We start from the raw sequence: 27,678 nt of genomic DNA on the forward strand, positions 1-27,678 counted from the left end.
TCTTGTTTAATGTATCATTTAAAGCTTGTGTTTCCTTATTTATTTTCATTTTGGATGATCTGTCCATTGGTGAAAGTGGGGTGTTAAAGTCCCCTACTATGATTGTGTTGCTGTCAATTTCCCCTTTTATGGCTCTTAGTGTTTGCCTTATGTGTTGAGGTGCTCCTATGTTGGGTGCATTAATATTTACAATTGTTATACCTTCCTCTTGGATCGATCCCTTGATCATTATATAGTGTCCTTCTTTGTCTCTTGTAATAGTCTTTATTTTAAAGTCTATTTTGTCTGATATGAGAATTGCTACTCCAGCTTTCTTTTGATTTCCATTTGCATGGAATATCTTTTTCCATCCCCTCACTTTCAGTCTGTATGTGTCTCTAGGTCTGAAGTGGGTCGCTTGTAGATAGCATATATATGGGTCTTGTTTTTGTATCCATTCAGCCAGCCTGTGTCTTTTGGTGGGAGCATTTAATCCATTTACATTCAAGGTAATTATCGACATGTATGTTCCTATTCCCATTTTCTTAAATGTTTTGGGTTTGTTATTGTAGGTGTTTTCCTTCTCTTGTGTTTCTTGCCTAGAGAAGTTCCTTTAGCATTTGTTGTAAGGCTGGTTTGGTGGTGCTGAACTCTCTCAGCTTTTGCTTGTCTGTAAAGGTTTTAATTTCTCCATCACATCTGAATGAGATCCTTGCTGGGTAGAGTAATCTTGGTTGTAGTTTTTTCTCCTTCATCACTTTAAGTATATCCTGCCACTCCCTTCTGGCTTGCAGAGTTTCTGCTGAAAGGTCAGATGTTAACCTTATGGGGATTCCCTTGTGTGTTATTTGTTGTTTTTCCCTTGCTGCTTTTAATATGTTTTCCTTATATTTAATTTTTGACAGTTTGATTAATATGTGTCTTGGCGTGTTTCTCCTTGGGTTTATCCTGTATGGGACTCTCTGTGCTTCCAGGACTTGATTAACTATTTCCTTTCCCATATTAGGGAAGTTTTCAACTATAATCTCTTCAAATATTTTCTCAGTCCCTTTCTTTTTCTCTTCTTCTTCTGGGACCCCTATAATTCGAATGTTGGTGCGTTTAATGTTGTCCCAGAGGTCTCTGAGACTGTCCTCAGTTCTTTTCATTCTTTTTTCTTTATCCTGCTCTGCAGTAGTTATTTCCACCATTTTATCTTCCAGGTCACTTATCCTTTCTTCTGCCTCAGTTATTCTGCTATTGATCCCATCTAGAGTATTTTTAATTTCATTTATTGTGTTTTTCATCGTTGCTTGGTTCCTCTTTAGTTCTTCTACGTCCTTGTTAAATGTTTCTTGCATTTTGTCTATTCTATTTCCCAGATTTTGGATCATCCTTACTATCATTATTCTGAATTCTTTTTCAGGTAGACTACCTATTTCCTCTTCATTTGTTAAGTCTGGTGTGTTTTGACCCTGCTCCTTCATCTGCTGTGTGTTTTTCTGTCGTCTCATTTTGCTTATCTTACTGTGTTTGGGGTCTCCTTTTCAGAGGCTGCAGGTTCGTAGTTCCCATTGTTTTTGGTATCTGTCCCCAGTGGCTAAGGTTGGTTCAGTGGGTTGTGTAGGCTTCCTGGTGGAGGGAACTAGTGCCTGAGTGCTGGTGGATGAGGCTGGATCTTGTCTTTCTGGTGGGCACGTCCACGTCCGGTGGTGTATTTTGGGGTGTCTTTGGCCTTATTATGATTTTAGGCAGCCTCTCTGCTAATGGATGGGGCTGTGTTCCTGTCTTGCTAGTTGGTTGGCATAGGGTGTTCAGCACTGTAGCTTGCTGGTCATTGAGTGATGCTGGGTCTCGATGTTGAGATGGAGATCTCTGAGAGATTTTTGCCATTTGGTATTACGTGGAGCTGGGAGGTCTCTTGTGGACCAGTGTCCTGAAGTTGGCTCTCCCACCTCCAAGGTACGGCCCTGATGCCTGGCTGAAGCACCAAGAGCCTTTCGTCCACACGGCTCAGAGTAAAAGGGAGAAAAAATAGAAAGAAAGAAAGAAAGAAAGAGGCTATAATATAGTGAAGTAAAATAAAGCTATTATAAAGCAAAGCTATACAGACAAAATCTCCCCCAGAAGCATATACATATACACTCACAAAAAAAAAGGAAAAGGGGAAAAATTAATATATCCTGCTCCCAAAGTCCACCTCCTGAATTTGGGATGATTCGTTGTCTATTCAGGTATTCAACAGATGCTGGCACATCAAGTTGCTTGTGGAGTTTTAATCCGCTGCTTCTGAGGCTGCTGGGAGAGATTTCCCTTTCTCTTCTCTGTTCGCACAGCTCCCGGGGTTCAGCTTTGGATTTGGACCCGCCTCTGCATGTAGGTCGCCTGAGGGTGTCTGTTCCCCGCCCAGACAGGACGGGGTTAAAGGAGCAGCTGCTTCGGGGGCTCTGGCTCACCGAGGCCGTGGGGAGTGAGGGGTACAGATGAGGCGGGGCGAGCCTGCGGCGTCAGAGGCCGGCGTGACGTTGCACCAGCCTGAGGCGTGCCGTGCGTTCTCCCAGGGAAGTTGTCCCTGGATCACGGGACGCTGGCAGCGGCGGGCTGCACGGGCTCCCGGGAGGGGCGGTGTGGAGAGTGACCTGTGCTCGCACACAGGATTTTTGGAGGCGGCAGCAGCAGCCCCAGCGTCTCACGCCCGTCTCTGGGGTCCGCGCTGATAGCCACGGCTCGCGCCAGTCTCTGGAGTTCGTTTAGGCGGCGCTCTGAATCCCCTCTCCTTGCGCGCCGCGAAACAAAGAGGCAAGAAAAAGTCTCTTGCCTCTTGGGCAGCTGCAGACTTTTTCCCGGTCTCCCTCCCAGCCAGCTGTGGTGCGCTAACCCCTTCAGGCTGTGTTCACGCCGCCAACCCCAGTCCTCTCCCTGCAATCCGACCAAAGCCTGAGCCTCAGCTCCCAGCCCCGCCCGCCCCGGCGAGTGAGCAGACAAGCCTCTCGGGCTGGTGAGTGCTGGTCGGCACTGATCCTCTGTGCGGGAATCTCTCCGCTTTGCCCTCCGCACCCCTGTGGCTGTGCTCTCCTCCGTGGCTCCAAAGCTTCCCCCCTCTGCCACCCGCAGTCTCTGCCCACGAACGGGCTTCCTAGTGCGTGGAAATCTTTCCTCCTTCACGGCTCCCTCCCACTGGTGCAGGTGCCGTCCCTATTCTTTTGTCTCTGTTATTTCTTTTTTCTTTTGCCCTACCCAAGTATGGGGGGAGTTTCTTGCCTTTTGGGAGGTCTGACGTTTTCTGCCATCGTTCAGTGGGTGTTCTGTAGGAGCAGTTCCACGTGTAGATGTATTTCTACTGTATCTGTGGGAAGGAAGGTGATCTCCGCGTCTTACTCTTCCGCCATCTTCTCTCCTCTAGTTATTTCTGAGATATACATTTTAAAGTAATAACTAGGATTATTACTTATAACATTATACCAGAACATATAAGATTTTTAGAAATTTCATGTGATGTCTGAAACATTTATATTAACATATTTCCATACAAATACAAATATAAGATTTTTAGAAATTTCATGTAATGTCTGAAACATTTATATTAACATATTTCCATACAAATAACCCAATGAAAGTTTAGTATTAGTTGTTTTGTTTGTTTGTTTTTTTATACTGCAGATTCTTATTAGGCATCAATTTTATACACATCAGTGTATATATGTCAATCCCAATTGCCCAATTCAGCACACCACCATCCCCACTCCACCGCAGTTTTCCCCCCTTGGTGTCCATATGTCGATTCTGTACATCTGTGTCTCAACTTCTGCCCTGCAAACCGGCTCATCTGTACCATTTTTCTAGGTTCCACATACATGCGTTATACGATATTTGTTTTTCTCTTTCTGACTTACTTCACTCTGTATGACAGTCTCTAGATCCATCCACTTCTCAACAAATGACTCAATTTCGTTCCTTTTTATGGCTGAGTAATATTCCATTGTATATATGTACCACAACTTCTTTATCCATTCGTCTTTTGATGGGCATTTAGGTTGCTTCCATGACCTGGCTATTGTAAATAGTGCTGCAATGAACATTCGGATGCATGTGTCTTTTTTTTTTTTTTTAAATTGAAAGCTCTTGAAGCATGATGGATTTTTAATTAATTAATTAATTTATTTATTTTTGGCTGTGTTGGGTCTTCGTTTCTGTGCGAGGGCTTTCTCTAGTTGCGGCGAGCGGGGGCCACCGTTCATCGCGGTGCGCGGGCCTCTCACTATCGCGGCCTCTCCTGTTGCGGAGCACAGGCTCCAAACGCGCAGGCTCAGTAGTTGTGGCACATGGGCCTAGCCGCTCCGCGGCATGTGGCATCCTCCCAGACCAGGGCTCGAACCCGTGTCACCTGCATTGGCAGGCAGATTCTTAACCACTGTGCCACCAGGGAAGCCCCATGTGTCTTTTTGAATTACAGTTTTCTCTGGGTATATGCCCAGTAGTGGGATTGCTGGGTCATATGGTAATTCTATTTTTAGTTTTTTAAGGAACCTCCATATTGTTCTCCATAGTGGCTGTATCAATTTACATTCCCACCAACAGTGCAAGAGGGTTCCCTTTTCTCCACACCCTCTCCAGCATTTGTTGTTTGTAGATTTTCTGATGATGCGCATTCTAACTGGTGTGAGGTGATACCTCATTGTAGTTTTGATTTGCATTTCTCTAATAATTAGTGATGTTGAGCATCTTTTCATGTGCTTCGTGGCCGTCTGTATGTCTTCTTTGGAGAAATGTCTATTTAGGTCTTCTGCCCATTTTTGGATTGGGGTGTTTGTTTGTTTAAAATTGAGCTGAATGAGCTGTTTATATATTTTGGAGATTAATCCTTTGTCCATTGATTCGTTTGCAAATATTTTCTCCCATTCTGAGGGTTGTCTTTTCGTCTTGTTTATGGTTTCCTTTGCTGTGCAAAAGCTTTGAAGTTTCATTAGGTCCCATTTGTTTATTTTTGTTTTTATTTCCATTACTCTAGGAGGTGGATCAAAAGGATCTTGCTGTGATTTATGTCAAAGAGTGTTCTTCCTATGTTTTCCTCTATGAGTTTTATAGTGTCCAGGCTTATATTTAGGCCTCTAATCCATTTTGAGTTTATTTTTGTGTATGGTGTTAGGGAGTATTCTAATTTCATTCTTTTACATATAGCTGTCCAGTTTTCCCAGCACCACTTATTGAAGAGACTGTCTTTTCTCCATTGTATATCTTTGCCTCCTTTGTCATAGATTAGTTGACCATAGGTGCGTGGGTTAATCTCTGGGCTTTCTATCTTGTTCCATTGATCTATGTTTCTTTTTTTGTGCCCGTACCATATTGTCTTGATTACTGTAGCTTTGTAGTATAGTCTGAAGTCAGGGAGTCTGATTCCTCCAGCTCCATTTTTTTCCCTCAAGACTGCTTTGGCTATTCAGGATCTTTTGTGTCTCCATACAAATTTTAAGATGATTTGTTCTAGCTCCGTAAAAAATGCCACTGCTAATTTGATAGGGATTGCATTGAATCTGTAGATTGCTTTGGGTAGTATAGTCATTTTCACAATGTTGATTCTTCCAATCCAAGAACATGGTATATCTCTCCATCTGTTGGTATCATCTTTAATTTCTTTCATCAGTGTCTTATAATTTTCTGCATACAGGTCTTTTGTTTCCTTAGGTAGGTTTATTCCTAGGTATTTTATTCTTTTTGTTGCAATGGTAAATGGGAGTGTTTCCATAATTTCTCTTTCAGATTTTTCATCATTAGTGTATAGGAATGCAAGAGATTTCTGTGCATTAATTTTGTATCCTGCAACTTTACCATATTCATTAATTAGCTCTAGCAGTTTTCTGGTGGCAGTTTTAGGATTCTCTATGTATAGTATCATGTCATCCACAAACAGTGACAGTTTTACTTCTTCTTTTCCAATTTGTATTCCTTTTATTTCTTTTTCTTCTCTGATTGCCGTGGCTAGGACTTCCAGAACTATGTTGAATAATAGTGGTGAGAGTGGACATCTTTGTCTCGTTCCTGATCTTAGAGGAAATGCTTTCAGTTTTTCACCATTGAGAATGATGTTTGCTGTGGGTTTGTCATATATGGCCTTTATTATGTTGAGGTAGGTTCCCTCTACGCCTGCTTTCTGGAGAGTTTTTATCATAAATGGGTGTTGAATTTTGTTAAAAGATTTTTCTGCATCTATTGAGATGATCATATGGTTTTTATTCTTCAATTTGTTAATATGGTGTATCACATTGATTGATTTGCGTATATTAAAGAATCCTTGCATCCCTGGGATAAATCCCACTTGATCGTGGTGTATGATCCTTTTAATATGTTGTTGGATTCTGTTTGCTAGTATTTTGTTGAGGATTTTTGCATCTATATTCATTAGTGATATTGGTCTGTAATTTTCTTTTTTTGTAGTGTCTTTGTCTGGTTTTGGTATCAGGGTGATGGTGGCCTCATAGAATGAGCTTGGGAGTGTTCCTTCCTCTGCAATTTTTTGTAAGAGTTTGAGAAGGATAGGTGTTAGCTCTTCTCTAAATGTTTGATAGAATTCACCTGTGAAGCCATCTGGTCCTGGACTTTTGTTTGTTGGAAGATTTTTAATCACAGTTTCAATTTCATTACTTGTGATTGGTCTGTTCATATTTTCTGTTTCTTGCTGGTTCAGTCTTGGAAAGTTATACCTTTCTAAAAATTTGTCCATTTCTTCCAGGTTGTCCATTTTATTGGCATAAAGTTGCTTGTAGTAGTCTCTTAGGATGCTTTGTATTTCTGCGGTGTCTGTTGTAACTTCTCCTTTTTCATTTCTGATTTTATTGATTTGGGTCCTCTCCCTCTTTTTCTTGATGAGTCTGGCTAATGGCTTATCAATTTTGTTTATCTTCTCAAAGAACCAACTTTTAATTTTCTTGATCTTTGCTATTGTTTTCTTTGTTTCTATTTCATTTATTTCTGCTCTGATCTTTATGATTTCTTTCCTTCTGCTAACTTTGGGTTTTGTTTGTTCTTCTTTCTCTAGTTTCTTTAGGTGTAAGGTTAGATTGTTTACTTGAGATGTTTCTTGTTTCTTTAGGTAGGCTTGTATAGCTATGAACTTCCTTCTTAGAACTGCTTTCACTGCATCCCATAGGTTTTGGGTCGTCGTGTTTTCATTGTCATTTGTCTCTAGGTATTTTTTGATTTCCTCTTTGATTTCTTCAGTGATCTCTTGGTTATTTAGTAACGTATTGTTTAGTCTCCATGTGTTTGTCTTTCTTACGTTTTTTGCCCTGTAATTCATTTCTAATCTCATAGCGTTGTGGTCAGAAAAGATGCTTGATATGATTTCAATTTTCTTAAATTTACTGAGGCTTGATTTGTGACCCAAGATGTGATCTATCCTGGAGAATGTTCCGTGCGCACTTGAGAAGAACGTGTAATCTGCTGTTTTTAGATGGAATGTCCTATATATATCAATTAAATCTATCTGGTCTATTGTGTCATTTAAAGCCTCTGTTTCCTTATTTATTTTCATTTTGGATGATCTGTCCATTGGTGTAAGTGAGGTGTTAAAGTCCCCCACTATGATTGTGTTACTGTCAATTTCCTCTTTTATAGCTGTTAGCAGTTGCCTTATGTATTGAGGTGCTCCTATGTTGGGTGCATATATATTTATAATTGTTATATCTTCTTCTTGGATTGATCCCTTGATCATTATATAGTGTCCTTCCTTGTCTCTTGTAAGATTCTTTATTTTAACGTCTATTTTATCTGATATGAGTATTGCTACTCCAGCTTTCTTTTGATTTCCATTTGCATGGAATATCTTTTTCCATCCCCTCACTTTCAGTCTGTATGTGTCCCTAGGTCTAAAGTGGGTCTCTTGTAGACAGCGTATATATGGGTCTTGTTTTTGTATCCATTCAGCCAGTCTATGTCTTTTGGTTGGGGCATTTAATCCATTCACGTTTAAGGTAATTATCGATATGTGTGTTCCTGTGACCATTTTCTTAATTGTTTTGGGTTTGTTTTTGTAGGTCCTTTTCTTCTCTTGTGTTTCCCACTTGGAGAAGTCCCTTTACCATTTGTTGTAGAGCTGGTTTGGTGGTGCTGAATTCTCTTAGCTTTTGCTTGTCTGTAAAGCTTTTGATTTCTCCATCAAATCTAAATGAGATCCTTGCCGGGTAGAGTAATCTTGGTTGTAGGTTCTTCCCTTTCATCACTTTAAGTATATCATGCCACTCCTTTCTGGCTTGTAGAGTTTCTGCTGAGAAATCAGCTGTTAACCTTATGGGAGTTCCCTTGTATGTTATTTGTCGTTTTTCCCTTGCTGCTTTCAATAATTTTTCTTTGTCTTTAATTTTTGCCAATTTGATTACTGTGTGTCTCGGCGTGTTTCTCCTTGGGTTTATCCTGCCTGGGACTCTCTGCACTTCCTGGACTTGGGTGGCTATTTCCTTTCCCATGTTATGGAAGTTTTCAACTATAATCTCTTCAAATATTTTCTCGGGTCCTTTCTCTCTCTCCTCCTTCTGGGACCCCTATAATGCGAATGTTGTTGCGTTTAATGTTGTCCCAGAGGTCTCTTAGGCTGTCTTCATTTCTTTTCATTCTTTTTTCTTTAGTCTGTTCCGCAGCAGTGAATTCCACCATTCTGTCTTCCAGGTCACTTATCCGTTCTTCTGCCTCAGTTATTCTGCTATTGATTCCTTCTAGTGTAGTTTTCATTTCAGTTATTGTATTGGTCATCTCTGTTTGTTTGTTCTTTAATTCTTCTAGGTCTTTGTTAATCATTTCTTGCATCTTCTCAATCTTTGCCTCCATTCTTATTCCGAGGTCCTGGATCATCTTCACTATCATTATTCTGAATTCTTTTTCTGGAAGGTTGCCTGTCTCCACTTCATTTAGTTGTTTTTCTGGGATTTTTTCTTGTTCCTTCATCAGGTACATAACCCTCTGCCTTTTCATCTTGTCTATCTTTCTGTAACTGTGGTTTTTGGTCCACAGGCTGCGGGATTGTAGTTTTTCTTGCGTCTGCTGTCTGCCCTCTGGTGGTTGAGGCTATCTAAGAGGCTTTATTGGAGGCTCTGGTGGTGGGTAGAGCTGACTGTTGCTGTGGCGGTCAGAGCTCAGTAAAACTTTAATCCACTTGACTGTTGATGGGTGGGGCTGGGTTCCCTCCCTGTTGGTTGTTTTGCCTGAGGCAACCCAACACTGGAGCCTACCTGGGCTCTTTGGTGGGGTTAATGGCAGACTCTGGGAGGGCCTTAAACCTTGATCTAACCCTTTTTGCTCTAGCTCAGGTTCCATTTTGACAGCATGCTCATGCGCCTTTTCAACAATTCGACCAACATCCAGATCGCCAAAGAGATTAGCATGTGAATCTTCTGGGCTAATTGTTTCTAATGGACAATTGGAAACTTTCCTGATTATTAAAGAAGCCACCTCTTTAGGAAAGATGTGGTTTGTTACCTTTCATGTCATGATAAAGTTCTTCATGTGTTCCAGATTGTTGTAGTACATGATTATAAACAGAATCGACCATCTGAGAAATAATTTCTATAGTTTCTGGATTTCAAAATTTTTCTTCAGGATTAGCAGCTACAATGCTAATGTTTTTTCTGGAAATTTCAGTTGTCACGGATTTTGTCAATTGAGATGCAATTTTATTTAACTCAGGCTTTGATAAGTTTTTAACATCTTTGCTTGAGGCACTTGGCAACTTTACTAGTTTAGCCAAGAACAAGGCAAGTGTTTCCTCTAAAAACCTGGCATCTAATACAGCCTCTTTTTTGGATGAAGGTTTTTTCTTTGACTTAAGATCATCAATAATCTTAACCACCTTTTCCATAATTTTGACAGCTTCCAAAGCTAACTCTGAACTTGATGTTTCTTCTTCTACTTGAGGATGAAATTCTGAATTGGAAATTTCCTTCACCATTAAAAATCCTATTATATCAGAGAGGACATTGCTCTTACCCATTAAATCTTTATACACTGAAATATGGGAGCCAGAGTGCTTTAAAACAGTGTTATAAACAGAAGTAACTACTTTTTCAATAGTCCCATTGTCTGCTAAAGATACAGTGGATGATTCTTTGACCTGTGGTACTACTGTAATCTGACTTTTAGAGATATATTCTTGGAATGAATTTAAGATTTTTGAGCTTATTTTTTGCATTTCAGCATTTAGGGAATTGTTTTGTTCCTTATCCGCTTTTGGAAACTTAAATAGAAGCTTTGACAAAAAATTTATAGCAATTTCTTCTGTTATGTTAAAAGGCAGTTTGTAAGCCTGTGATGGCTGAGGCTGGGGAATTTCAGTGGTTTGGATAACATCTTTAAGGATATTTTCAACAACACTGTCAACTTCTATACACTGAAGTGGCGTTAGTTCTCCAGAAAAATAGTTCTGTAACTGATTTCTGGTCACTTCTTGTACAACTAAATTAACTATGCGTTCTGAAAGGATTTTGCAACCACTGCTGATACACTTCTGTATCCTCTCTTGAGATCCAAATTGTTGCAAAAGATTATTATAAATAGTCTGAACCACTAATTGAATAATTTCATCATCATTAGGATGTAAAGATTCTACATACTGTATAATCATATCTTCATCTGTGGAGATCTCTGTTATAACTATACTTGCTAATTTCATTTGAAGGAAATCCAATTCTGTGTACAAATTATCCTCAGATATTTCTGTTTTAGCGTTGGCTACTGCTGAGAAAATTTTTGATAGAAGAGAAGAAATTATCCTTTCTAAAAATTCATAAAGCAGCATTATGGTATATGGTGATGATTAACATTCTTTGCAAGCTGTTTGGGCCACCTTATGGACCTTTATCATAACCTCCTTAGATTCTAGAAGCAAACACACTGAATCTGGAGTCTCATCATAAAGTAGCAAGTTTAGCTGATGCTGAAAAATTTCTTCTATTACTGCATTAGCTAGCCTTCTTGCTAATTTTTCAACATTACTCTTTATGTCCTCGCAAATGGAGTCTTGAGATCTATATTTCTGCAAAATATTGCATATAGAGGGGTGAACAATCTTATTGACCAACATTTTATTGATTGATGGTATTTTAGCCATAAAAGGTGCCTGATCTGAAGAAGGTATTTTAGTTGCAGGTGCCGTGTTATGCATGGGTGGTATATTATCCATAATTATCTTTTTCTTGGGAGGTCTTTTTTCCACAGACAGTTCTTTTTGCCTGAGAGGTACTTTATGAACTGATGAAATGTTATCTTCAGATGGTAGGAACCTACTTCTTTGATCTGGGCTTAATACTTTAATTTGAGCATCTGAAAACTCCTTTAACAGGGAATCAATCAGTTTCATAGCCGTGTCATAGAGCTCAGCTTGATTTACACCTTTGCTTACATTTTGACATGCATCATCTGTATCCGATGAGGAAGAAAAAATCAATTTGTTAACTATTTCAGAGATAACATCTTCTAAAAAGTTAGCAGGGAAAATCCCGGGTTTATTTTCTGGTGGGTTCTGCGGATTGTCCCGTTTACTAGGTGTACTTTTAATCTCTTTATCTTTACTTTTCTCATTCTCTTCCTCTTTTGCAGGAACATTCTGTTTAGCTGAATTCATTGAAGCAGGTTGTGCAAAATCCTTGCCATCCGCTTGAGTTACATATGCTGCTTTATCACCTAGAGGATTTGGGGATTTTGAGTCATCCACTGGTCCTTGGAAAGAAGATATTTCTAAAACATTTCTGTAAATGATTCCAGTGACATTTTGGGCATGTTTAGAATGCAAGATCTGTTTGTCATCTGTAACTGCGTAAGCTGGGGAATCTCTTCTCTTCTTTTGGATCTCTCTATATCTCACCTTGAATTTCAGAGATGGTAATTCAAAAGGTCTATCCCCTTTTCCTAATGAAATTTCTTTTTTCTTGTCACTCTTCTTTTTATCATCTATTTTAAGATCTGGTTCCAGGACAACGTTGTTTTTTTGTATCATTGATAGCTGGTGAAAGATTTTGGTATACCTCATCACCTTGCCCTTTCTCATCTTTTCTAGCCAAACGGTCTTTCTTCTTTCTTCTTGATTTCATTCTTTGTAAGTGCTGTACCCAAATCTGGCCCCTGAGTATCTTTACTTTTCACACTGGTTGTTGTTGAAGTGAGTTTTGATACCTTCTCATTATCTTTTCCAGTTGAACTTTCCTTTTTCTTTTCATCCTCTTTCTTTTTCTTTGGCACACCTCCAACTGACCCTGATGCTAGGGTAGTTACTTCGCTCTTCATAATGCTATGTATATTGGTACATACTGGCTTCTGGATGCTGCCTGTTTTCATTGGTGTCTTCTCCATTTTGAAGTTCTCTTTTCCATTAAGTGCTCTTCCATCTATTTCCAAAGTGTCCATTTTGTCTCTCAGGTCTGAGGTTAGAGGAATAAGTGTAGATAATTGTTCTAGTGAAGAAACTGGGTTCTCCTTCAAGCTTCTGTTTATCTTTGTAAAGGTTTTATATGGTAGGTGTTGAACTCTTTGGATGATGCTATCCACATCTAGAAATGAAAAGAAGGTGGAAGACCAGCTTCCTGAAAAAAGTGGTTGAATCTGGAAAGCAGAGATTGCCTTCTTGGCCAAAACAGCAATCATCTCTATAACAATGTTACTTCTATCATGTTTCTGAACATTTTTAGATCCATATATGTCTATGACCTCATCATACACAGAATCAGATACTTTATCGACTTGTCTCTTTATCTATTGGTGGAAATGAAAACATTTTTTCAGCATTTGCTAGAACTTTAATTTCACTTTTCCTAAATTCCCCTATCAGGGCATTTGCAAATTTTATAGCTACGCCCATGATATCTCTTTCTGATATCTCTTCATCCTTAGGATTTTCAGCAATACTTGGTAGAGTATAAAATTTGCGAACAAGGTCAATTACAACATCTTCCAAACATGCAGCAGAGTATACAGAAACCTGTGGGAAGGACTGTATTTTTTCTTTCATGGGATTCAAGAGTTCAGTGACATGGTCATTTTGGGGTAAGTCACTGGGAAATGATTCTTCCTCACATAAATATGGGTGCAGATGGTGGTCCACAATTACCTTCATAATGAAACCAGCTATTCTCCCGAGGAATGAGCCTCCTCTTTTGCATGTATCTCTCTGTACTTCATCTTCAAACTTAATTTTTTAAATAATATTGTTACATATGGAGTCAACGAAGTTATCGATTGCCCCTAATTGCCAACTCTCCACATGCTCCTCTGCCTTGGCAAGTCTAATCTCATGTTCAGAAATTTCTGTTACGATATCATCAGTTAGTTTTGAAGCACTATTCACAAACTCATAATCTGGTGGCACCTCTTCCTCATTTGGTTCTGTTTCAGTCTCAGATGAAGGGAACATATGTGTTAGAAGCTTGTAAATCGTATCTTCTAAAAGGGAACGAGGCAATACAGTGATGCATGATGGCAAGTCATGGCTATCGTTGATGGTGTCAAGTACATTTCTGATGATGTTCTCCTCTTGGAGGGAGGAATAGGAAGAAGTTGCTAATTCTCCTGTAACTAATGACTCCACCTGATAATCATAAATTTCTCCTAACAGTAAATAATACATTTTTTTCCCCAAATTGACAGCATCATTTTGTATAGCTCTATAAACATGAACCAGAGATCGATAATCATCTAATATTTTTTCATAAATAATGTTGACAGTTTTTTTAACCATTTCTTTATATCCTTCTGAAAAATACAGATTTTCATCCAAGTGATCTGCAACTAAAATTTGTGATGTGGTGAACTCCAGCACAATTGATTTTACTAATCTTGTAACAATATCAGTAACATTGGCGTTTGCTTTACATGGGTTTTCGGCAGCCAGGACATTATGTGAGAATACATAAAGGATTTTGCATAAAAGCTCAGAAATTACTTCCTCCAAAAAGACGGCCGAATTCACAATGAAAGATAATTCTCTTTGTTTAGGATCTATTGCGCTCTGTTGATAAGTTTGATCCACTGTACCTGAAGGAAGAGTTTTATCTCCAGATAAGAATGACTCAAGAGGGCTTCCCTGGTGGCGCAGTGGTTGAGAATCCGCCTGCCAATGCAGGGGACACAGGTTCGAGCCCTGGTCTGGGAAGATCCCACATGCTGCCGAGCAACTAGACCCGTGAGCCACAATTGCTGATCCTGCGCGTCTGGAGCCTGTGCTCCACAACGGGAGAGGCTGCGATAGTGAGGGGCCCGCGCACCGCGATGAGGAGTGGTCCCCACTTGCCGGGACTGGAGGGAGCCCTCGCACGGAAACGAAGACCCAACACAGCCAAAAATAAATAAATAAATAAATAAATAAATAAAAGAATGACTCAAGATGATGGTTAAATATTTCCCTTATATAACTCGCTATTTTTGTAACAGGTATATTACTTATGCCTTTTTTATCTTTTCAAAGAGACTGGTATAGATTTGAATGAGAAATGTCATTATAAATGGCATCAACCATAGCCTGGATATCTTTTTCTGAAATCACATTTTGTTTTTCACTTCCATCTTTAATAATGCATATTGCATGTTTAGAAATTATTGACATGATTTCATCGATCAGTCTCACAACTGTGTCACTGAAGTGTGACTGCGAAAGGTATGGGTCTTCTGCACTGCAGTTCAATGGACATATCTGAGATAAAACCCGAGTGACTATTTTTTCCAAATGTGTATATGATAATATGGTGGTATATATTGTACAAGTCTGTCTTCGGAGTCTTGATTTACTGATCGCATAATGAACTCTCTTTATCAAAACATCAGCATTGAGTTTTGAATATGATTTAAAAGGCAGCTTTGCTATGAAATATGGAGGAATTCGGAAATCAAGAACTTCAGCCAGGATAATTTTAGTTACCCTCTCAGCCAGTGTCTTGGTGTCACTGAGAAGGTCTTTATTAGGTTCCAGTTCACATTCTTGTAAAACTTTGCTATATGCCGTGTCAATAATTTTTATCACTATGTCTCTATCTACTAGGGGCAAGCACAGTTGTTCCTTAGCATTTTCTAGGATGCTAACTTGAACTTCTGAGAATTCTTCCGTTATCAAATATATGAGTTTTTCAGCTGTTTCCAACAGTTCTTTTTCTGAATCTCTTAGTGATTTTGTTTGCACAATACCTAATACCCTGTGGAATATTTTGCTTAAAACCCCAGAGATCACATCTTCCAAAAAAGCTGAGGAGTAAACACTGGCAAAAAAACATTGCCTTCTTCTCATACTATCAAAGTATGCATATGATGAGGGAAATGACAACTTCCCATACACAAATGGATGAAGATGTTGTTGACAGACATTTTTAATGATAAAACCTGCTATTCTATCGATAAGAACATTGTCACTGCTTGTGTTATCGTGCTCAACTGCTTCTTGAGACCCAGAGTTTTGCAAGATATTTCTGAATGTGGAATCAACGAGACGCTGAGCAGCATCCTCTGAATAAACAGATTCGGTTTCATCTTCATCTTTTGAAAATCGAATTTCATGTTGGGAAATTTTCATCCTAATATCACTGATTAACTTTGAAGAGATTTTACTGCGATTAATTCCTGATCTATCTTTTGGAGTTTCACTGTATAGAACCATGTTAGATGAAGAAGGAAAGATTCTAGATAATAATACTCTGATTATGTCTTCTAAAAATGTGTATGGCAGCAAGATGTTATATGGAGATAAATGCTGGCTTGGCTGGGTAGGTTCAGTGATGCCACAAAAGATGTTCTGAATAATGTTTTCTGCTGTTAAAGTAGCATAGGAAGAAGCCGACAAATCCCCAGAAAACAGTGGGTGAAAAAGATAATCAGAAATGGCTGCTATGATTAAATTGGTAATGTTTTCCACAAAAATATCACTGTCTTTGAGTTCTTTATTATCAACCTCAGGGGCCAGCCCATGCTGTTTGAGAACATTTTCATAAACTGAATTGACAAGTTCATCCACAGTGTCTGTATCTACAGTGGGGAATGGCTGCTCTTGGTCATCATGAAGAATGCAGATTTTAGCTTTGTTAAAATGGTTGTTTATTGAGTTTACTATTTTTTGGGTCACTTTATCCAAATCACACTCAGTGTTATATTTTGGATCGAAGAGCTTTGAAAATAGTCTGGCAACAATTTCTTCTACAAATGCATTAGGATAAAAGTCCATACCTAGTGATGATGGCTTCTGGGGTCTGTGTGACCCTGTGACTTCACTGAGAACCTCTTTAACCATATTTGATATTTCATCCAATGGAGTCGTTGAATGAGGTAAGCCCTCTTCACACAAAAAGGGTTGAAGATGATTTTCAATAATCTCTTGAATAATAAGACTGGCCATTCGGTCAACCATTATTGGGCTTTGGCTTTCTATACTTTTCTGTATTGCCGCAAGCAAGCCAGACATCTGCAAAATATTATTATAAACAGACTCCACCATATTTTGAAGGTTTTTTTCTGTATATAGATACTGACAATCATATTTATTGAGCCAAATCTTATGCTTTGAAATGGCTAACAAAACCTTATTTATTATATAGGTGGCCATCTCATTAAAATCCGAAGTCATTAAGTATTTCTTTCCCAAGCATGAAGCCTCGCTGGGTGGAGGAATGAGCTGAGATAATAGTCTTCTGATGACATCTTCTAAAAATGCGTGTGTTAGGATGATAGTATAGCCTGTTGAATGTTGACCTTAGTAATTAAGTTCACTCAGGTTGTTTTGAAGTTTCTGTAGTATATTTTCAGCTTTGAGAGGGTAATATGAATTAGGCATGAGCTTTCCAACAGAGCACAATGGGAGTTGGTAGTCTATACTCTCTTTCAATATGCCATTAGTTATCTGTTCTGCTATTGACGTGGCAGCATGTGCCAGATGATTGCCACAGGTAACTTGAAATGCATAGTGCCACAATACATCATTATAAACAGAGTCAACAATCTTACTAACAGTTTCTTTATAGATTGGTGGAAAACATATCCTTTCTTCAACAGTGACTTGAGCATTATTAAACTCATTCACCACAGAGTTGACATCTAATATATTCATCTCGTTGAGCTGGGCTTCAGTGATATTTACATTTTTGCCCTGCACTGCGGTGGTGAGATTAAGAAAAATGTCTGCAATTATTTCCTCCAGAAATGTGGCAGAGTACACTCCTGTGTTCATGCCTCCTGGATATCACATGTTAAGAAAGGCTGTTGCATTCAATTCCTTTTTACCTGGTCTTCGAAGAGGAGGTAGAGAAGGGAATTTTCCTGAAAATTGCTTACGAAATGGGGTTTGCATTTTGGAATGAATCACCCTACGATTATTCAATGGTCCTGTCAGAGGCTTGCTGTCATAACTCATGAATCTCACAGAGTCTTTACCCTGTCTTGATTCTTTTAATTCTGGCCTTTTTGCTTTTGGGAAACTAGGAGGTCTCTCTCTTGTCCTATATGCTAAATGCTTGTTTGTAAGTGGTAGACTTCTGGGAGGTTGCTGTATACTGCATGACAATTTTTCCATTAAGGATTTTACCAAGCTATGGGAAATAATACTAAGCATAGATTCTTGATCTATTTCTGCCAGATTTTCCAAAAGGTCTGATATGTCATATCCTTCAACTGGTAAGCCATAGTCCATTGTTCCCCTGCAATAATCCTCTACATTTTGAAGTATGTTGAACAGTTGACATTCTGTTGATATTTCATCAGAAAGAGGACCATCTGTAAGGAAGTTGTTGGTTGTGCATTCTTCCAAGAGTATTCTAATAAGTTTCTCACACACAACATTCAGAAGAAAAGCTGATTTGGGGGAGGGCCCTAGGTTATTTCTAGGAATTCTATGACTTGAAGATAGGAACATTTCTCTTGCTATTTTACCAGAATCTGTATCCCAATTTGGGCATTCATCTGGCAAAAACAAATTGAAAACAATATTGAAAATTTTGTTGACTACTTCTTTGAATTCATGAGTTCTTAGGCTGCCAACCAGGATGTCTAACTTACATGCTAGAGAATTTATTTTTCTGTGCTACTTGATTAATTTGGTGAGTAGGAGCTGATTTCCTACCTCTGGCACCTATCTGTCTTTTCATAGTTTTGGTTTTGTTGCAAATGGGCAAACTATGGCTTTTAGGTGTGGACGGTGATTTGTTTCTTCCTTTGCTGTCAAGGTGATGATTTATTCCTATTTCTTTGGACAGAACATGGGTTACTCCTATTAAGAGATCCTGAAAGAGATCGCTAAAGTCAGCCACAGCTGGTTTTGGACAATAAATATATTTTGCTTTTACAGAAAGCACTTGTGTAACGTCTGCCTTTAAAATGTCACTATTTAAAAGGCTTCGAATAATGATTTCAGAAATGCTTAAGGCAAGTCCTCTGATAGAAATTGACCGACTCTCAAACACTTGGGAATGAACTAAAATAATCTTGCTAAAAGTTGCATCTTGGTTTTCCAGTGACTTCTGTATTGTTCCACCATCTTCGGTGCAATCAGAAATGCTTGAAATTATATAGGAAATAACCAATTCAGTGAGATGTTCACAAAGTTAAGTGAAGAATCACTGTTTATGCTTCTTAGAGGCTGTTTTGATTCGTATTTTTTGCTTAACAGCATGGAAATAATAGACACTTTTTCATCAAGAGGACATTGAAACAGAAAACATTGGTATTTTTAACATGCATTAAGGAAAAATGTTGACCATTCAAAATACTGGCAATATTTTACATATGAATTTCACTTTGGGTGTACCTCACTCAAGAAATAGGAAAATCTAGTCAAGAAAGGAACTGGGTTTTCTTCAAATCTCTATTTTCTACCTGTGGAATCTTTACTTCTGCTGGGAAGCCCATTTAGAGTTTCGTTTTTTTTTTTTTTCTTAAATTTATTTATTTATTTTTGGGTGTGTTGGGTCTTCGTTTCTGTGCGAGGGCTTTCTCTAGTTGCGGCGAGCGGGGGCCACTCTTCATCGCGGTGCGCGGGCCTCTCACTATCGCAGCCTCTGTTGTTGCAGAGCACAGGCTCCAGACGCGCAGGCTCAGTGGTTGTGGCTCACGGGCCTAGTTGCTCCGCGGCATGTGAGATCTTCCCAGACCAGGGCTCGAACCCGTGTCCCCTGGATTGGCAGGCAGATTCTCAACCACTGCGCCACCAGGGAAGCCCCGGGAAGCCCATTTAGAATTCAAATCTCTAATTGCTGGTTTCTTCCTTGGATAGCTATGTTGCTTTAAGAAGCTGAAATCCTGGGGCAGAGAAATGATTTCTAGCTTTTTTTTTTTTTTAAACATCTTTATTGAAGTATAATTGCCTTACAATGGTGTGTTAGCTTCTGCTTTATAACAAAGTTAATCAGTTATACATATACAATATGTTCCCATTTCTCTTCCCTGTTGCATCTCCCTCCCTCCCACCCTCCCCATTCCACCCCTCTAGGTGGTCACAAAGCACCGAGCTGATCTCCGTGCTATGCGGCTGCTTCCCACTAGCTATCTATTTTACATTTGGTAGTGTATATATGTCCATGACACTCTCTCACCCTGTCACATCTCACCCCACCCCCTCCCCATATCCTCAAGTCCATTCTCTAGTAGGTCTGTGTCTTTATTCCCGTCTTGCCACTAGGTTCTTCATGGCCTTTTTTTTTTTCCTTAGATTCCGTATATATGTGTTAGCATACTGTATTTGTTTTTCTCTTTCTGACTTACTTCACTCTGTATGACAGACTCTAACTCCATCCACCTCATTACAAATACCTCCATTTCATTTCTTTTTATGGCTGAGTAATATTCCATTGTATATATGTGCCACATCTTCTTTATCCATTCATCTGTCGATGGACATTTAGGTTGCTTCCATGTCCTGGCTATTGTAAATAGAGCTGCAATGAACATTTTGGTACATGACTCTTTTTGAACTATGGTTTTCTCAGGGTATATGCCCAGTAGTGGGATTGCTGGGTCATATGGTAGTTCTATTTGTAGTTTTTTAAGGAACCTCCATACTGTTCTCCACAGTGGCTGTATCAATTTACATTCCCACCAACAGTGCAAGAGAGTTCCCTTTCCTCCACACCCTCTCCAGCATTTATTGTTTCTAGATTTTTTGATGATGGCCATTCTGACCGGTGTGAGATGATATCTCATTGTAGTTTTGATTTGCATTTCTCTAATGATTAATGATGTTGAGCATTCTTTCATGTGTCTGTTGGCCATCTGTATATCTTCTTTGGAGAAATGTCTATTTAGGTCTTCTGCCCATTTTTGGATTGGGTTGTTCGTTTTTTTGTTATTGAGCTGCATGAGCTGCTTGTAAATCTTGGAGATTAATCCTTTGTCAGTTGCTTCATTTGCAAATATTTTCTCCCATTCTGATGGTTGTCTTTTGGTCTTGTTTATGGTTTCCTTTGCTGTGCAAAAGCTTTTAAGTTTCATTAGGTCCCATTTGTATATTTGTGTTCTTATTTCCATTTCTCTGGGAGCTGGGTCAAAAAGAATCTTGCTGTGATGTATGTCATAGAGTGTTCTGCCTATGTTTTCCTCTAAGAGTTTGATAGTGGCTGGTATTACACTTAGGTCTTTAATCCATTTTGAGTTTATTTTTGTGCATGGTGTCAGGGAGTGTTCTAATTTCATACTTTTACATGTATCTGTCCAATTTTCCCAGCACCACTTATTGAAGAGGCTGTCTTTTCTCCACTGTATATGCTTGCCTCCTTTATCAAAGATAAGGTGACCATATGTGCGTGGGTTTATCTCTGGGCTTTCTGTCCTGTTCCATTGATCAATATTTCTGTTTTTGTGCCAGTACCAAACTGTCTTGATTACTGTAGCTTTGTAATATAGTCTGAAGTCAGGGAGCCTGATTCCCCCAGCTCCATTTTTCGTTCTCAAGATTGCTTTGGCTATTCGGGGTCTTTTGTGTTTCCATACAAGTTGTGAAATTTTTTGTTCTAGTTCTGTGAAAAATGCCAGTGGTAGTTTGATAGGGATTGCATTGAATCTGTAGATTGCTTTGGGTAGTAGAGTCATTTTCACAATGTTGATCCTTCCAATCCAGGAACATGGTATATCTTTCCATCTATTTGTATCATCTTCAATTTCTTTCATCAGTGTCTTATAATTTTCTGCATACAGGTCTTTTGTCTCCTTAGGTAGGTTTATTCCTAGATATTGTATTCTTTTTGTTGCAATGGTAAACGGGAGTGTTTTCTTAATTTCACTTTCAGATTTTTCGTCATTAGTGTATAGAAATGCAAGAGATTTCTGTGCATTAATTTTGTATCCTGCTACTTTACCAAATTCATTGATTAGCTCTAGGAGTTTTCTGGTAGCATCTTTAGGATTCTCTATGTATAGTATCATGTCATCTGCAAACAGTGACAGCTTTACTTCTTCTTTTCCGATTTGGATTCCTTTTATTTCTTTGTCTTCTCTGATTGCTGTGGCTAACACTTCCAAAACTATGTTGAATAATAGTGGTGAGAGTGGGCAACCTTGTCTTGTTCCTGATCTTAGTGGAAATGGTTTCAGTTTTTCACCATTGAGGACGATGTTGGCTGTGGGTTTGTCATATATGGCCTTTATTATGTTGAGGAAAGTTCCCTCTATGCCTACTTTCTGCAGGGCTTTTATCATAAATGGGTGTTGAATTTTGTCGAAAGCTTTCTCTGCATCTATTGAGATGATCATATGGTTTTTCTCCTTCAATTTGTTAATATGGTGTATCACATTGATTGATTTGCGTATGTTGAAGAATCCTTGCATTCCTGGGATAAACCCCACTTGATCATGGTGTATGATCCTTTTAATGTGCTGTTGGATTCTGTTTGCGAGTATTTTGTTGAGGATTTTTGCATCTATGTTCATCAGTGATATTGGCCTGTAGTTTTCTTTCTTTGTGACATCTTTGTCTGGTTTTGGTATCAGGGTGATGGTGGCCTCGTAGAATGAGTTTGGGAGTGTTCCTCCCTCTGCAATATTTTGGAAGAGTTTGAGAAGGATAGGTGTTAGCTCTTCTCTGAATGTTTGATAGAATTCGCCTGTGAAGCCATCTGGTCCTGGGCTTTTGTTTGTTGGAAGGTTTTTAATCACAGTTTCAATTTCAGTGCTTGTGATTGGTCTGTTCATATTTTCTATTTCTTCCTGGTTCAGTCTCGGCAGTTTGTGCATTTCTAAGAATCTGTCCATTTCTTCCAGGTTGTCCATTTTATTGGCATAGAGTTGCTTGTAGTAATCTCTCATGATCGTTTGTATTTCTGCAGTGTCAGTGGTTACTTCTCCTTTTTCATTTCTAATTCTATTGATTTGAGTCTTCTCCCTTTTTCTCTTGATGAGTCTGGCTAATGGTTTATCAAGTTTGTTTATCTTCTCAAAGAACCAGCTTTTAGTTTCAGTGTTTTTTGCTATTGTTTCCTTCATTTCTTTTTCATTTATTTCTGACCTAATCTTTATGATTTCTTTCCTTCTGCTGGCTTTGGGGGTTTTTTGTTCTTCTTTCTCTAATTGCTTTAGGTGCAAGGTTAGGTTGTTTATTCGAGATGTTTCCTGTTTCTTGAGGTAGGCTTGTATTGCTATAAACTTCCCTCTTAGCACTGCTTTTGCTGCATCCCATAGGTTTTGGGTCGTCGTATCTCCATTGTCATTTGTTTCTAGGTATTTTTTGATTTCCCCTTTGATTTCTTCAGTGATTACTTCGTTATTAAGTAGTGTATTGTGTAGCCTCCATGTGTTTGTATTTTTTACAGATCTTTTCCTGTAATTGATATCTAGTCTCATAGCGTTGTGGTCGGAAAAGATACTTGATACGATTTCAATTATCTTAAATTTACCAAGGTTGATTTGTGACCCAAGATATGATCTACCCTGGAGAATGTTCCATGCGCACTTGAGAAAAATGTGTATTCTGTTGTTTTTGGGTGGAATGTCCTATAAATATCAATTAAGTCCATCTTGTTTAATGTATCATTTAAAGCTTGTGTTTCCTTATTTACTTTCATTTTGGATGATCTGTCCATTGGTGAAAGTGGGGTGTTAAAGTCCCCTACTATGATTGTGTTGCTGTCAATTTCCCCTTTTATGGCTGTTAGTATTTGCCTTATGTGTTGAGGTGCTCCTATGTTGGGTGCATAAATATTTACAATTGTTATACCTTCCTCTTGGATCGATCCCTTGATCATTATATAGTGTCCTTCTTTGTCTCTTATAATAGTCTTTATTTTAAAGTCTATTTTGTCTGATATGAGAATTGCTACTCCAGCTTTCTTTTGATTTCCATTTGCATGGAATATCTTTTTCCATCCCCTCACTTTCAGTCTGTATGTGTCTCTAGGTCTGAAGTGGGTCTCTTGTAGACAGCATATATATGGGTCTTGTTTTTGTATCCATTCAGCCAGTCTGTGTCTTTTGGTGTGAGCATTTAATCCATTTACATTCAAGGTAATTATCGATATGTATGTTCCCATTCCCATTTTATTAAATGTTTTGGGTTTGTTATTGTAGGTGTTTTCCTTCTCTTGTGTTTCTTGCCTAGAGAAGTTCCTTTAGCATTTGTTGTAAAGCTGGTTTGGTGGTGCTGAACTCTCTCAGCTTTTGCTTGTCTGTAAAGGTTTTAATTTCTCCATCACATCTGAATGAGATCCTTGCTGGGTAGGGTAATCTTGGTTGTAGGTTTTTCTCCTTCATCACTTTAAGTATATCCTGCCACTCCCTTCTGGCTTGCAGAGTTTCTGCTGAAAGATCAGATGTTAACCTTATGGGGATTCCCTTGTGTGTTATTTGTTGTTTTTCCCTTGCTGCTTTTAATATGTTTTCTTTATATTTAATTTTTGACAGTTTGATTAATATGTGTCTTGGCGTGTTTCTCCTTGGGTTTATCCTGTATGGAACTCTCTGTGCTTCCTGGACTTGATTAACTATTTCCTTTCCCATATTAGGGAAGTTTTCAACTATAATCTCTTCAAATATTTTCTCAGTCCCTTTCTTTTTCTCTTCTTCTTCTGGGACCCCTATAATTCGAATGTTGGTGCGTTCAATGTTGTCCCAGAGGTCTCTGAGACTGTCCTCAGTTCTTTTCATTCTTTTTTCTTTATCCTGCTCTGCAGTAGTTATTTCCACCATTTTATCTTCCAGGTCACTTATCCTTTCTTCTGCCTCAGTTATTCTGCTATTGATCCCATCTAGAGTATTTTTAATTTCATTTATTGTGTTTTTCATTGTTGCTTGGTTCCTCTTTAGTTCTTCTATGTCCTTGTTAAATGTTTCTTGCATTTTGTCTATTCTATTTCCCAGATTTTGGATCATCCTTACTATCATTATTCTGAATTCTTTTTCAGGTAGACTACCTATTTCCTCTTCATTTGTTAGGTCTGGTGTGTTTTGACCCTGCTCCTTCATATGCTGTGTGTTTTTCTGTCGTCTCATTTTGCTTATCTTACTGTGTTTGGGGTCTCCTTTTCACAGGCTGCAGGTTCGTAGTTCCTGTTGTTTTTGGTATCTGTCCCCAGTGGCTAAGGTTGGTTCAGTGGGTTGTGTAGGCTTCCTGGTGGAGGGGACTATTGCCTGAGTTCTGGTGGATGAGGTTGAATCTTGTCTTTCTGGTGGGCACGTCCACGTCTGGTGGTGTGTTTTGGGGTGTCTGTGGCCTTATGATTTTAGGCAGCCTCCCTGCTAATGGATGGGGTTGTGTTCCTGTTTTGCTAGTTGTTTGGCATAGGGTGTCCAGCCCTGTAGCTTGCTGGTCGTTGAGTGATGCTGGGTCTTGATGTTGAGATGGAGATCTCTGAGAGATTTTTGCCGTTTGGTATTACGTGGAGCTGGTAGGTCTCTTGTGGACCAGTGTCCTGAAGTTGGCTCTCCCACCTCAGAGGCACAGCCCTGATGCCTGGCTGGAGCACCAAGAGCCTTTCGTCCACACAGCTCAGAATATAAGGGAGAAAAAAATAGAAAGATAAAAAGAGGATAAAATAAATTAAAATAAAGCTATTTTAATAAAAAATAAGAAAAAAAATTATTAAGAGTAAATGTATTCAGAAAAATTTTTTTTTAATTTTTAAAAATAGATTTATTAATTTTTAATAGTAAAAAATAAGAAAAAGATTTTTAAGAAAAAAATTTATTAAGAAAAAAAATTTTAATTTTTTAAAATAAAAAATATGAAAAAACTTATTAAAAATTTTTTTAATTTCTAAAAATGGAAAATACGGAAAAAATTATTAAGAAAGCATATATTAGGAAAAAAAATTTTTTTAAGTAAAAAAAAAAAAAAAATGGACGGACCTAACCCTAGGACTGATGGTGAAAGCAAAGCTATACAGACAAAATCTCACCCAGAAGCATACACATATACACTCACAAAAAAAGGAAAAGGGGAAATTAATATATCCTGCTCCTAAAGTCCACTTTTTGAATTTGGGATGATTCGTTGTCTATTCAGGTAGTCAACAGATGCAGGCACATCAAGTTGTTTGTGGAGCTTTAATCCGCTGCTTCTGAGGCTGCTGGGGGAGATTTCCCTTTCTCTCCTTTGTTCGTACAGCTCCCAGCGTTCAGCTTTGGATTTGGACCCGCCTCTGCATGTACGTTGCCTGAGGGCGTCCGTTCCCCGCCCAGACAGAACGGGGTTAAAGGAGCAGCTGCTTGGGGGCTCTGGCTCACTCAGGCCGGGGGAGGGAGTGGTACGGAGGAGGCGGGGCGAGCCTGCGGCGTCAGGTACGGAGGAGGCGGGGCGAGCCTGCGGCGTCAGAGGCGTTGTGACGTTGCAGCAGCCTGAGGCGCGCCGTGTGTTCTCCCGGGGAAGTTGTCCCCGGATCACGGGAGCCTGGCAGTGGCGAGCTGCACCGGCTCCCGGGAGGGGCGGTGTGGAGAGTGACCTGGGCTCGCACACAGGCTTCTTGGTGGCGGCAGCAGCAGCCTTAGCGTTTCCTACCAGTCTCTGGGGTCCACGCTGATGGCCGCGGCTCGCGCCCGTCTCTGGGGTCCGCGCTGTTAGCCGTGGCTCGCGCCCGCCTCTGGAGTTTGTCTAGGCGGCGCTCTGAATCCCCTCTCCTTGTGCACCGCGAAACAAAGAGGCAAGAAAAAGTCTCTTGCCTCTTCGGCGGCTGCAGACCTCCTCTCCGGCTCCCTCCCGGCTCGACGCGGCACGCCAACCCCTTCAGGCTGTGTTCACGCCGCCAACCCCAGTCCTCTCCCTGCGATCCGACCGAAGCCCGCACCTCAGCTCCCAGCCCCGCCTGCCCCAGCGGGTGAGCAGACAAGCCTCTCGGGCTGGTGAGCGCTGCTCGGCGCTGAGCCTCTGTGCGGGAATCTCTCCGTTTTTCCCTCCGCGCCCCTGTTGCTGTGGGATCCGCGCTGATAGCCACGCGGCTCGCACCCGTCTCTGGATTTCGTTTAGGCAGCGCTCTGAATCCCCTCTCCTTGCGCGCCGCGAAACAAAGAGGCAAGAAAAAGTCTCTTGCCTCTTCGGCAGCTGCAGACTTTTTCCCGGACTCCCTCCCAGCTAGCACCAAAGCCCGAGCCTCAGCTCCCAGCCCCCGCCCGCCCCGGCGAGTGAGCAGACAAGCCTCTCGGGCTGGTGAGTGCTGGTTGGCGCCGAGCCTCTGTGCGGGAGTCTCTCCGCTTTGCCCTCCGCACCCCTGTGGCTGCGCTCTCCTCTGCTGCTCCGAAGCTTCCCCCCTCTGCCACCCGCAGTCTCTGCCCGCAAAGGGGCTTCCTAGTGCCTGGAAACCTTTCCTCCTTCACGGCTCCCTCCCACTGGCGCAGGTCCCGTCCCTATTCTTTTGTCTCTGTTATTTCTTTTTTCTTTTACCCTACCCAAGTACGTGGGGATTTTCTTGCCTTTTGGGAGGTCTGACGTCTTCTGCCAGCGTTCAATGGGTGTTCTGTAGGAGCAGTTCCACGTGTAGATGTATTTCTGCTGTATCTGTGGGAAGGAAGGTGATCTCCGCGTCTTACTCTTCCGCCATCTTGCCCCTCGATTTCTAGCTTTTAGTGTTACAAGGCCCTAGAGTGATTCCAGTGATATCTAGAGATCTCATATAATTCTTGAAAACATTTTTGGCTATTCAGCTAATTATCCCATTTGGGACTAAATAGTATATAATAAATAGAACAGAATGAAACTGCTGATGTTTGACATATAAAAATGGCTATTTCATATGGTTCAACCCAATATATGCATGTAAGCATTCATAGAAAGGGAGTGCAGATATCATACTTGTAAGCATGGGTTTAGAGTATTATACCTAAAAAGGATTTAGGTCAGAAAACTGGAACATGAACAGAACAAGAAGTTTAATGCCACTGTTCTTATAAACTATCATCAATAATTGTAAAGACTTTAACTGTATACCTCAAAAAGAAGTTGGATCATTACAGTCAATTAACTATGCATGAGGTTTGACTATAATGTAAGAAGTCTTTTATTAAAGAACTTAAAAAAAACCCTCTTGGAACTTCTGTTTGGGAATTGCCTTTAGAGCAGTTGTATGTCCCAAGCAAAACATCATTTCATAGCCATACCTCATGCCCAACCAAAATATCCCACCTTAAATTATGCCCATTTAATCTCATCTGTAGATAGAGAAAACTGAAAAACACTCCTCCATATAAAAATTATGTAAATGGGTAACATTTTTTCTTTTAGCATACTGACCATTTGAAAAACACACAAGTAAATAAACAGCCACCCCAAATCTAAGGCTATTTTCAGAGAAGCAGTGAATGTAGCTT

At 39.8% G+C, this 27,678-nt stretch overlaps 1 protein-coding gene across 1 annotated transcript in view; it reads right to left on the reverse strand.

Annotated features, from left to right (window-relative positions):
• Positions 1-27,678, reverse strand: part of LOC132357186 (fibrous sheath-interacting protein 2-like) — an 88,604-nt gene that overhangs the window by 7,763 nt on the left and 53,163 nt on the right. The window contains 8 exon segments of the mRNA XM_059910468.1: positions 9,225-9,420; positions 9,422-11,915; positions 11,917-12,002; positions 12,004-12,675; positions 12,677-14,009; positions 14,310-17,966; positions 17,968-18,505; positions 18,508-18,560. Of these exon segments, the coding sequence (XP_059766451.1) occupies positions 9,225-9,420; positions 9,422-11,915; positions 11,917-12,002; positions 12,004-12,675; positions 12,677-14,009; positions 14,310-17,966; positions 17,968-18,505; positions 18,508-18,560 (9,029 nt within the window).

Source organism: Balaenoptera ricei, chromosome X (genome assembly GCF_028023285.1).
Source record: "Balaenoptera ricei isolate mBalRic1 chromosome X, mBalRic1.hap2, whole genome shotgun sequence".
Taxonomy (NCBI): Eukaryota; Metazoa; Chordata; class Mammalia; order Artiodactyla; family Balaenopteridae; genus Balaenoptera; species Balaenoptera ricei.